The following is a 12,804-nucleotide window of genomic DNA, read 5'->3' on the forward strand; positions in this document are numbered from 1 at the left end:
ATTTGAATCAGAAACTCACTAAATGAAGCTTGTAGTATGTATTTGGAGGAGATAAAATTTCATATTCACCATGGTCCCTAGGAACTTTAGGAGTTTATTCAATCTGAGTGACAGTAAAAGACAGGGTGTATAGCAGCCTGGCACACCAGCCTAAGCACTGTGAGAGAAGGCAGACAGTGATGGAATTAGTTTACTGGCACTAAGGTTTTTTAAATAAAAGAGTTATAAATATCTTGTTCACAATTTAAGAAATGCCTAGAGACTATATAAATACAAGCTCTTAAAAAATTAACTCCCACGCAGTTAATATCTAGGAGCTAAAAATCCATCACATTGTATGTGAAAACACTTGAAGCATGATTCCCCAAAAAAATCCATCCAAATCTACCTAACTGGAAATCTGTTTATTAGGAAAAAAAGTTCTATTTTTATCAGAGTGTCATTTTGCCCTCTGGAGATTCAGCTTTTTACTAAGAACCAGCTGATTATTGCCTCCCACTGTTTCTTTGCTAAGCATCTCTTGCCAATTAGTCACTAGCTCTAATATTAGTCCTCAAGAACTAATTAATCTGCATGTTGGGACAGTCTTATGAGATGCACATTCCCTAAAAGTGAGCTCCTTTACTTCAGCATTTGGTAGGACTGGGGTCACAACATCAACTGGTGGCTGGGCAAAGGCCCACAGCAGTTTCAGAAATATTGCATTTGCAATGTTTAATGTGTTGTTTCCCTTCTGGCAGCTCCCAGGTATTACTAATGTCATATTCCTCTCAAACCCCATTACATATTGTTACAGCACGCTTCACCCTCAGGCATTCAAATAAGCTGAAACTTCCAGGATGATTTATAAAATAATTTCCTGTGGAAAATGTAACCAGTCTTGTAGAACAGAACACTTAGCTAGTGCCAGCTCAATCTGCCAATCCTACCATTAAACTACAAGCAGCTTCTTAATGATAACAATTTTGAGTGAAATAAAACGACTGAGATAAAATTTTCTGAACTAGTAACTGTCATTATCATTTACATTTTAGTCCAGCTTCTGGGATAACAGCCAACTGCATAGATCTTCCCTGGTTAATGGTTAACAGTGTTTTCTTCTAGTCTGGAAATAATTCCTCAATGACAGCAATGCAAATCAAGCAACAGACTTTACTGCATCTTCATTTGCCTGACAGCAGCACAAAGCTGGTAAAGGCTGTCTGTAGATTAAACCCACACAGGGTCATTAAGTAAAGGTTTGAGAAAGGAGTGATAAGGATAATCAATCAACATAGAGTGGATGAACTTCAGCTCATAGCAGATCTAAGTCTGGATCATGGTGCCAAAGTTAATGCCTGCTGTGTATGTTAAGAAGGTGTCATAATGTGACAGCTTAAAAAAAACCAACATGTATAAAAAATGTGCTTCAAAACCTGAGTGCATATTGCTATAAGAATCTGGCCATCAAAGGGTTTTCCACAGAGTAAAAAAGATATTCCTCCTCAGTAACTTCAAATCTCATGTTGATGATAATGATAATTTACAGCTGGATCTCAATGTTTGTCAGAAGTTGGGTGATCACTGGTCCCATGTTAGAGAGCAGAGAGGAAAGATGTTCTATAGTCATGGTTGCAGCTAGCCTGTAGCTGCCAAATAAATTTGCCCATATTGGTGTTGATATATTTTATATATTAGTGAAGGCCTGTATGCACAAACCAGCCTTTGAAATAAGTTGTGATATTAAGGGCTAAAATCCTTGAAACTTGCCTGCAGAAGAGAAAGTAAAGCAAAACAATATCCTTGTGTGTAGGAGAAAAAAATGTAAACTGTGTGTGTTAGCCAATAGTAGCTTGCTCTGCCCGCAGACCCTGTAAAACCCTATAAAAGGTGTGCTAAAGATAGAAATAAACGGTGTTCACGTTTACTTCTGTGAAGGCTGGTGAATAAACTGGCTGTTTCTCAATATATTGGATGCCCAAACTCAACCATCCTAGAAGCAAAACAAGTCCCTGGATAAGGCAGGGATGGGCTAGATTCAAACCCAAGCAGGGACCTCAGCCAATCATGTTCAATCCAGAAAGCAGACATATCCCTGGTCAAGGAACTGGGTGGTGTTAAAATCTCAACCAATCAGTTTTCTAGACCTGGGAGTTTTGAATGCACTATATAATAAAGTTCTGAGCAAGAAAACACCAACCAACAACCAATAATGCAGTATTCTTTGGCTTCATATAGATCACTGACTAAAGCAATGGCAGAGCCAGGGACAAAACTGCCTGGAATCCTACATTTCCCCCTTTTATAATATGAAGAGGTAGCTTTGGTGGGGAGAAAAGGAAACAAACAGAGTAAGAAATCCTTTATTTATGATAAAAATCATCTGGGGTCTTGCAAGTTATTCAGCACTTTCAGAAGGCTTTCATACCAGGTGCCAGGATGGTATTCTGGGATCAGATATTCAGAAATATTGACTGCCTGTGGTTTCACAGCAAAAATCCCTGCAAACTTCAGTTACCCAGCATCTCCAGTTGCTCACTGGCAATCATTTGCAATGTGGTTATTGCTTTGGTTCCTCGGTGTGCCATTTTCACAGTTGCTAAGCAGCTGGAAATGTATATCATTAGATTCTTGGGCTTCCTTGAATTTAAATTCTGGAATGCATTCAGCTGGGCATAAGAAGTGGAGATATACAAGAACTAATATAATTGTGACTGTCATTGGACATTGATGGGTTGATATTTCTTCCACATATCTGCTTAAGATTTCAAATGGACAATTTCTTTTAGGTGAAAGCATGTTTTTGTATATTTTTTGTAATAGTAAGAAGCTAGTTCAGTTTACCACTGGCATATAGGGTTGGTGATCTGCTATTAAGACACTTCCTGTGCTTTGCATGCTCTGTATTAGATTATCCAGTGAAGCTGCACAGCCCTCCCTGCCCTTTGGCTGCACACAGCCCAAGGCTATCATTTAAGACAGCCATTACACTGAAGACTCAGAAGAAAATGAGAGGCCAGGAATAGAGCTGGAGATTAATTCACAAAGAGGTAAGAAAGCATTGTTTCAGTAAATGAATAGGTAATCTGTCCTAGACTGTTATGGCACAATTGAATTTAATGAACAGGAACTGGGGTTTTTGTGGTGGGAGATCACCTACAGGAATTGCATTCTTGTCCCATGTCAAAGTCTGTCACTGCTAGCAGGCACTGGCTCCTGCCAGAGTGCTTGTTTAGGTTCAGCCCCAGTCAGACTTTGGTGAATCTATTGTGGCATTAAGCATCAATGAATCCCATTCCAAAAGTCAAATCTCTCTTTAGAATGCAATATGTACAGAATTTTAAAAATTAGAATAAGTTCCTCAGAACAGGAAGTTCAGTATTAACAAATATGTTGCTCTGTGATGCAGTGCATACAGGAAAACTAGAGCTAACAATGTCCTAAAAAATAAGACACCTTTACAGACAAAATGAACAGTAAACCAGAGGAAGGCAGAGGTATCAAATCTTCCATGTGAATCGGCTTGGATAAAAGTAGCCTCATGACCCTGTCACTTTCTTTTCCTGCAGCTGTAAACTCAGATTAGAACAGAAACCAAACTAGAGATCCTACACATTCTCAACTCTGAGACCTTTTTCCATTACACTCTCATTTTCCAATATGATTTCAAAGATACATGTTGCTGAACCATGAGAAACATCAGATTGTTCAGAGGATTCTAATATTTTCTTTATATATATTTCCAGCTAAGAAATTATTTTCTTTGTACTGTTACCCCCACAGAGGCTGCTATTATATAGAAACTGCCTGATCAGAGAGCCTAAAACAGTGTTTTGGTTAGGAGGTGGAAGGAGACCCTTCTTTATATCATCAGGAGCCTGAGGATTCAGATGAATCCCATAAACCAGCTAAACTCCTGACCCTGAAAGGAGAAGGAAGTTATGAGTCCTCTGGAAGGCAGGGATGCCAAACATCTACCTTAAATATGCACATGACCATCTTAAACATGAAGGAGATATTTTGTCACAGACATGGATCCAAGTGCATGTTTAAACTGAGCAACTGGATGCTCAGTTTTCTAATATTTGGTAGCCTTGTCCTTTGATTTTATTGGTACTCTCCACATTCTCTTACCTAATCTATAAAATACATCTCACTTCATCTCACTTTTTACTCATCATTTTGCCCTGCTGAATACCCAGTACTCAGTGATTTTCACTCATTTCCTCATCTTTCCAGACCATCACCAAACTGGAAAAGAAAAATAATTGTGACAGTCATTCCAGTGGCTACACTGAAGAACATTCCTCTCTGCAGCCTTCTCAGGAAATGACTGGACTGCACAGCATCCTCAGCTTGGAATTCGCAGTCAGCAGTTTGCAAGGCTCTACAACACAGCAGTAAAGTCAGTCATGGCACAGGAAACTCCTGAAACTGCAGCTTCTGCTGAATCTTCAGTTCTGTCTTCAATTCTTCACATTTGATCACTGTTCTCTACCAGATTTGTAGGAGCAGCACAGCCTTTTGATTGATTAAAAGAAACTCTACCTGACCCCAGCAGTTTCTACATGGATATAAAGGATATAAAGAAAATGTTTTCTTAGCTGGAAATATCTGTAAACAAAATATTAGAATACCTACTGAGCTGAGCCTCACCATAATGATGATATATATCTTGTTCTAAAGGGGTTTCTGTTGATACACTTGATTAGTCAAGGAATACCTGAAATGTATAAAAGACATTCACATTGACTGTCTCCTCTCCAGAAGGTGATGTTTCTCAAGGTTCACAGGAATCATGTGCTCCTGCTTTATTGTTGAATCCCTTTAACATCTTTCATCAGCAGTTTAATTTGTGAAATAAATACTATTCTGTGTTCTGCAGGACAATTTATAGTTCTTCAAAAAACACTTTCATTTCTCAGCAGAGATCAATGTGTTTCCATCTATATTTGCAACATGTATACAATATTTACACACATTCATATGCAGACAACTGGAATCCTTGCTATAGGCTTAAGAAAAATATGAATTTGAACTGATAATGGATCAAAATATTTTCCTTAACTGCACTAAGAGGGGTGGAGGGGCAGGAAAGGTGATAATTAAAAGTCATTGAGCTCTTAGTCTTAACTTAGGAAAGAACTGGAATATGCCCCAGAAGACTTAACTGAGTTAGGTAAGAAGTCATCCCCTAGTCAGGTCTCTAGTACAATACTTATGTCTGACACTTCTTGTATTAGATTGTACAGTGATATCCTAAAAAAATATCTGCAAGTATGCAGGAGACTCTCTTTTTCTTAAAATAATACCTGAGAAAGTCCGGTGCCTTGGAAATCATGTTTTCAAAATCTGCAAATCCTAATTTCCCATCACCATCCATGTCAGCTTCTTCTATCACTTTCTCACAAACCAGAGTGATTTCCTCTGCTGTCAGCTCTTCCCGGGTCAGCTTATTGAGAGTTTTTTCCAAGTCTGCTTTACAAATGAAGTTATCTGTGTTAAAATCTAAACAATAGAAGAACCAAAGATCACCAAGTGTCCCACTCATTTACTCCAAACACAAAAAGCACACCAGAGCCCCTCCATACAGTACCATAGATCTTGAAGGCATAGATAGCTTTAAGCTCTCGGGGAGCCATTTCACTGAGCACGGAGAACATATCCACAAAGTCATTGAAGCTCAGGCTCCCCTCTCCATCTTCTGAGAAAGACTCCACAATCCTTTCTTTGAAGGGATTCTCCTGTGAGAAATATATAGATTGTTACTTGGAAGATGAAAAAACCTGCAGACTCCCTGATAATGACTATTTAATTGCATAGTTGTCTCTTTAAAGACATTTTTTTATTTTTTTCCCAAAAAAATACAAGAAAACCCTTATATTTGTATGCTTTAGCAGGAAGTTTCAGCAGTCCTTGCTGCTGCATAGTACCACTTCTGGCCTTTTATTTTCACTGATACATGTCAATGTCCAGCCTTTGGTTGGACTGACTAAAAATTCCAGAGATTTAAATGAAATTTAATCTCCACAGGAGATGATCCTGAAATAATTTCTAGCACCTTAGAATAAGACAACATTCTAAAACCATAAACTCACAAGCAAGCATAAGAAAGCCTGCTTTATTACTATGAAATCCAAAACAAATGTTTTTACAGTAAAAACCTATCTTCTTTCTCAGGGCTATACAAAACCCCAACAGTAATTTGTAGCTGCATCGATAAAACTTGGAAAATCAATTCAGTTTAGTTGAATATGAACAGAACACAAACATCACTTGGGCTGCGAGCAGCATCTCATTTTACTACAGATTTTATCTGAAGATACTGATTTACATACTGATCCATAAATACATACAGCTGTGGTGGTGGTATATCAAGTTCACTAGTTTTAATATGCATGCAGCATTTTGTTTGGCTTTTAAAGAAGCCATACTGTGAAAGCTCAGAAGTTCAATCATATATCCATTATTTTTTTTCCCCCTGTAAATTTAATTACCTAACAGGTATTCACAAACCATCCAATTATTTCAAATGAAATTTCAGAAAAATTTGAGAGACAAATTACCAAAAAATTTTATTTTTCAGTTTACTTGAATTCTTTCTTGATAATTCACACATAGAACAACAGTATCCATAGATTACATTTTTGGCATGACTGTGAAGACTAAGGGCCAAGAACAAGGCTGTTTTTATGGACAGGTGAAGTAGGGACCACAGAACCTTAGGCTCAAATGAAAGCCCATTAAATTAGTCAATACTAAATAAAAATTCTCCTGCAGGGTTTGATGACTGAAGGAATTCACATTAGAGAACAGGCCTACAGATTGCAAAGGATAGGAGATTGACAAGTTCACTCTTCAGATGAAGACAAAACCAGGCCACATAAAACCAAATTAAATAGAATAGAATAGAAGGATTCCTGAAAATAAAAAGCAGCCCCAAAAAGCAGCAGGGTCACATCTCTCCAGAGCCTGAGAATGAAAAATAACACCCCAGACCCAGCCAGATGGCTGAGGGAACCTCACTGTTAAAGGATATGTAGTGATCACTTGTGTCTCATGAATGATGTGTAGGTACAGCAGGTGTGCATCTGTGGGTACTGCTCAGGTTAAAGTATTTCACTTAAATGCCTGGAAATATTTGTAGAATACACATTTATCTGTTTTTGGCATTTACCTGTGGTAATACACATATACCTGTTGGTGGGATATGCATGCACAGACATGCAGGGAAGAACAATTGGTTCTATTTTTTCAAACTGCCAGTTTATAAATAAACCAAAGTAAGATTTATTTGGGCTGAAGTATATTAAAAGGCCCACTTTCCTCCTAAAAGCACACAAAAAATTGCTGTATTTCATGTTTAATAATTAAGAATGTCAAACATCAGAATGGACATCAAAACATGTTAGAAATCTATTTTTCATTTCTAAAATGCTGTATAGCTTTCTTTGGAACAAACCTGATCAGAAGTAAGTGTCATGGTAACAGCAGTAAACTGACATCTTAGAGGCAGCATTGGGTAACAAACCAGGAGCACCACAAATGCAAATATCCCTGTCAGCAGTGAATATCAAGCCCAGGACTTCATGCTTTAGAAAGGCTGGGGCGGGATCTCACTGACTCAATAAACATATGGCAGTTGCATAAGATGAGTTATTTATTTGGCATGTCAGAGATCTTGAAAATACAGATAAATTAAGAATTAATTAAATGAACCTAAGCATACTTCTTAAGTAACTCTTTGCCAAATGGATCTCTAAAACCAAAATGAAAAATAAAATCTTTCCTCATATTGATTTCTTTCCTTTAACTTTCTCATATTATGTGTCTCCAGGCAGTATATCTGTGGCTTACACAATGGAAAGTATTAGGTTACCTTCACAGATACTTTTCACATCCTTCCTGTAATTTCATTACCTCTACTCTTAAGAGCACAGATTAGGGTTCCATCATATTTAAAGGAAGAGCCATGGGGGAAGGGAGTGAAGGGGAAAATGATATTGTTCTTTCCTAGATTGCTTTCCCAGAAGCACTAATTGTTGAAAAAAGATTCCTTTTAAAACTAGAAACTTACACTTGTGTTAAAAAGCTTTTTCTGTACTCTCATTGTCATAGATACATATTATATTATTGGGTTTTCACAAATAATAAAATGAATGTTTTATATATATAATGTTGGAAAACTTTGCTGTATTAATATAGTTTCTTTTATTTCTGTTATTGATAAAAATAGTGGTGTAATACATATATATATATTAGGCTGTAGCATGGTATTAAAATAAAGACTGCTTTTGTTCATATATGAATGAGAATGAAAAGATAGTCAGAACCCCCACCTCGCATTCTTAGATTATTTTACCCAGATGAAGACAGCAGTGACTGGAGCTCCAAGGGAGGAATTTATTGAACCTCTGTTATTAGGGAGTGTGAGACTCAACAGAGCCAAGAAGATTGATTGATTGATTGATTGATTGGGGAGGGGGAGTTGAAGTTAAACAAAGGAAAATCTAAAACTTAAGAGGAATGTTTGAGTCATGCATAAGCATTTATGAATATGCAAGAGATTGATGTTTTTAAGGGACAAATCCTTTGTTAGTAAGGCATGCTCTTGGGTGAATGCTGAGGCACCTGGCAGTATTTCTTTATTTTGCCTTATTTCTGTCTCCTAATTGTCTTTTTATTAAGCTTTTTAAATGTTATTTTAAAAAATGTGAACCTCATTTTCACACTCATGATAAGAATGAGAGGGGGGACAGAAACAATAAAGAACTGCTACAACTGAAAAACAACTCTGCTGTTTTGCAGATTGATGTTGTTCCTGTAGTGGCTCAAGAGAATCATAAATGTGCAATCCATCTTTGTAAGGAACACTTATTTCACTCAGATAATTGTGTTTCTATTCATTTTTAAATCTCACACAGCATCTACTCCAACATACAGACCTATAGCAGCTTACAATAAAACACAACCATTAGTTTTCTAACAAACTGTTAGAGGGTTTATTCCTGGCATTGCAGTTTAATCACCTGTTATATTCCTCTGTCCTCTAGTTTCCATCCCATACTCTAGGAAAGCACTCTGGTGGCCTTTTGACTTATCTGTTTTGTAGTTTGAGGAATTCATTTCAAGCATCCAATCCTATTCCCACAAGCTGACTGCATTTTGGAAATAAGGGGTTGTAAGTGAAGTTCAAAGAAAGGTCAAGGTGATTAAGGTGAAAGTACTGGAGTCATTACAAAATGCTCCTTAATTTTCATATCCACAGAAACACAATGATGATTTTCCCTTTTGTATTTGAACAAAAGTCCCCACTGACTTTAGAGAATATATTTAAAAGCACAAAGCAGTCTATTTTGCAGGAGTTATTCCAAAACAAACAAACAAACAAAAAAAACACGAAAAAAACCTACCACCCCCCACTGAAAAAAAATTTGCTGTCAGACAAACGTTAATATAAAAGTGGCTAAATTGTTCATTACCAAAGCTCCATTGGAAACACTGGTGCTTCTGAAGGGAAGCATAATAAGTGCAACAGCAAATTTTCCCTGGAGCAGAAAAAAGCAAGTTTCTTTGCAGGGCTTTCTTTCTTCATTTTCTTCTTCCTCAAAATCAATAACTTGGGTTTTATGTGTCTGTGATTATATTAACATCCTCAAACTTCTCTGCTGTGCCTGCAGGGTACTGTTTAAGGTAAACTGATGAGTTTATGTTTTAATAGAAAAGACCATTTTGTTCTGTCAGAAAGCAAAGTTCAGCAATGACTCTTTACTAAAGTCACAACAGCTAAAAAAACAAAGATTCAGGCTGTATACAGAATTGCTTAAATATTCCAGAACCTACCAGTACCTCAGGGGAAGATAAGGCATTGTGACAAGAACCAATTCCTGACTGTGCCAGGGAAGTGCACAGACAATGCTGCAGGGGAGGTGCAGGCAAGGGTTCAATGCAGAGAAAACAGCCCTCGCTTATGATATTTGGAGTACACATACACACAGCAGAGATGCTCAGATAAAGAGACTTCAGAGAAGCAAGGAGAGTGATCTGAAGGGAGTAAAACATCCCATCATAACTAGAAACAATTAACAGAATGCAGCAAAGATGTTAAGATGAGCTGGAAGCAAAGATCAGCCAGAGCAGGACTGGGGCTTGGGAAGCTCACCCTGCTCTCTCAGGTGTTACTGCTCATTAGATGGAAAGCTTTGAATCTGAAGAGTCACTGAAATAATTTCTAAAACCTCATCCTATTAACACTGTGGGAAGTATTTTTATTTTCAAGCAGCTCACTTGTATTCACGTTTAAACTTACTATAAATAGTGTGGTAACTAACATTGGTTCTGAAACGTGTGATGGAGTTGCTGTTCCCTATGTGTCCTTGCTGGCTCCTGGCTGATTCCTGTGCCTGCTGCCCATCCTGTTTCAGCAGTGGATTTATGAACTACCTCCCTCCCCAGTGCAGCCTATGACAAGGCCTGTGAGGATCAATGAAGTTCCTGTGTGAGCCAAAGCACAGGAAGCAACAGACTGTAAAGTGAGTGAAACAAAAATGGTTCCAGTCCAGCAGCCCTTTGCTGCCCAGCTCTGGAGGGAAGGATTGCTCTGCACTGCAGTGCCCACAGAGAGTACAGTCTGGGGAAGAGGTAATCTGGGATGTGGATATGGACAGCCATCACTGTTATCAACCACAAGGGCCTCTGGCACCAGGTTACATTCCCACCTGCAGCTCTGTGGCAATGACAGCCCCCCAGAAAAGCCACCGATTAAAAATAAATCAGTTTTAATTTGAAAAAACATCACTTTTGCTTTCTCCCTGGTCTCCCAGTGAGCAGTCCATATCATGGCTATAGTTTTGCTATATTAATTAGTGCAATCTCACAGGTGTCCAGATGCCCCAAAATTAATTTATTAGACTGGTGCCTGTGTAACCAAGATTGTGAAAATTAGAGAACAGAGACTGCAATGAAACTGATGGAGTAAAGTAGCCCTGTTAACTTCAGTGTAATGGTAGACCTAATTAACTTTAAGTACCTTCCCCTTCTTTATTTATTTATGTCTTGTCCCAACTTTCAACTTTTAAGAATCAGGAGTTAGTGAATAATGCATTACCAATTAAAGTGAATGACCATCAGCAATTTTTTCCCCTTGAAACACAAAAACCCTGGCTCGAAACATTAATGCATGAGGTAAAGATCTTTCTTTATATTAGCAGAATCTAATTTAGAAAAGTGCATTATTGATTCTATCCGTTTGTCAGAACCTGCAGTGGTATTGAGCTCAACATTGCCAGTAACTAGAAATGTAATGTGTATATGAAAAAAACCAGGTGCATTGAAATTAGCACTAATTTTATTAGAATTCAATAGACATTAAGGTAATTTATTTCTATTTTAAGATGTAAATGTTGTCTTTGTCTTCACCTTGATGAAAATTCACTGAAGAAAGAAAACACCATAATGATTTGTTAGGCAGACTGGTCAAGTTGCAAAGGTAAAAGTTTTTTTTCTTAGTGTATGAGCTGAAGTTAATACCTAGGTTGTTTCCAAAATAAACTCTTGAGGAAAGACTCTCCCTCTCACCCCTGTCTGCACAGGTGCCCAAAAGATGCTCCATGAGCAAGATGGACCCCAGTTTATAACAAAGATCTCAGGTGTTTAAACATCTCTTAGTGTCAATGCTTTGAAAGAGTTATGGAATAAGACCTAGTCTCCTCTTACTAAGATTTTGCTGGAAACAAGCTCAGTTGCTATTGAAAGCGCTTTTCTCTGTGAGCTCCTAGAATTCCTGAAATAAGTGGTTTGACACCAATATTTCTAAGGTTCTTCTGCAGACTTACAAGACCTGAGAGACAACTTGTATAAAACTCAACACTGAGTTTGTCCTGTTACTTTCATAAAGCCAAGTTCCATTACCTGGAGACATCTTCTAAAGCAGGGTCAGAAAGCCTCGCAGACTTGTGGTGCCAGGAGATAGATTATGATCCACTTCATACCTGGAAGCCTCTTAGGAAGTCTATCATTACCACCCAAGTTTGCTATGCTCCTGTATCTCAGTCTAAACATGATCCTGTATGAAATTTCTGGTTTATACATCAGCTTCAGTACCAGGCCTTCCAACCTGAAAGTTCTCATAGAATGAGCTGTTTCTGAAGTGTTCAATCCTCTATCACTGAAGCCAAAAAGATCTGTGTGATCATAATTTCTCACTTTCTTTTCTAAGCTTAGCCTTGATTTGTCACAAAGCAACTCTAAGCTGTCTGGCAGTTAAACTCTGAGGAGTCAAAGAACTGTGCCAAAGGACTTCATGATGTGCTACCAAGATCTCAGAGATGATAACATAATCCCTAAGGAATACTGATGCCATTAGAAAAAACATAAACATATTCTGCTGAACAAGCCCATGCTTACTGTGAAAAAGAATTCTAAATTATTTCTCAGCTTCTTCAGAAACCCAGGCTGTCCATAGGCATCTGCTAAACCAGAGTCTGAAGAATAAATGAAGAATAATTTTTTTCCCAAGGTTTTCTATTAAATTAAATGCTTGTATGTGTTTAACGTTTCCATTTATACGAAATGCTGGTCAAACACTTTTTAACACACATAGATTAACAAAATGTGCTTCTTGTTCAATAAATTATATTATCCCAGAATCAAACATATAGCAAGTGTGTTACTTAAGGAACAAAGAGTTCCATGAACTTCAACTTGTAATCTAATTCAAATGTTTTTCACTTCATGTTGACTCAGTGTCCTCCATAACTGAATTCCTAAAGCATGGCTTCTGCTTGTAAAATATCAGATATTTGAAAAAAATTACAACACTAAGGA

At 37.6% G+C, this 12,804-nt stretch overlaps 1 protein-coding gene across 12 annotated transcripts in view; it reads right to left on the bottom strand.

Annotated features, from left to right (window-relative positions):
- Positions 1-12,804, bottom strand: part of CIB2 (calcium and integrin binding family member 2) — a 42,934-nt gene that overhangs the window by 2,072 nt on the left and 28,058 nt on the right. For 11 of the 12 annotated variants that reach the window (XR_015275870.1, XR_015275871.1, XR_015275869.1 and 8 more), the window contains 2 exons: positions 5,576-5,723; positions 5,292-5,487 (listed from right to left, as the gene is read on the bottom strand). Coding sequence is in view for 6 of the 12 variants with exons in the window: in XM_023934214.2 (XP_023789982.1) it covers positions 5,292-5,487; positions 5,576-5,723 (344 nt within the window). In the remaining 6 variants the exon portion in view is untranslated. The remainder of the gene's footprint in view (positions 1-5,291; positions 5,488-5,575; positions 5,724-12,804) is intronic. The other variant, XM_023934213.2, reaches the window with a different exon arrangement.

This window comes from Cyanistes caeruleus, chromosome 13 (genome assembly GCF_971803275.1).
Source record: "Cyanistes caeruleus chromosome 13, bCyaCae1.hap1.1, whole genome shotgun sequence".
NCBI lineage: Eukaryota > Metazoa > Chordata > Aves > Passeriformes > Paridae > Cyanistes > Cyanistes caeruleus.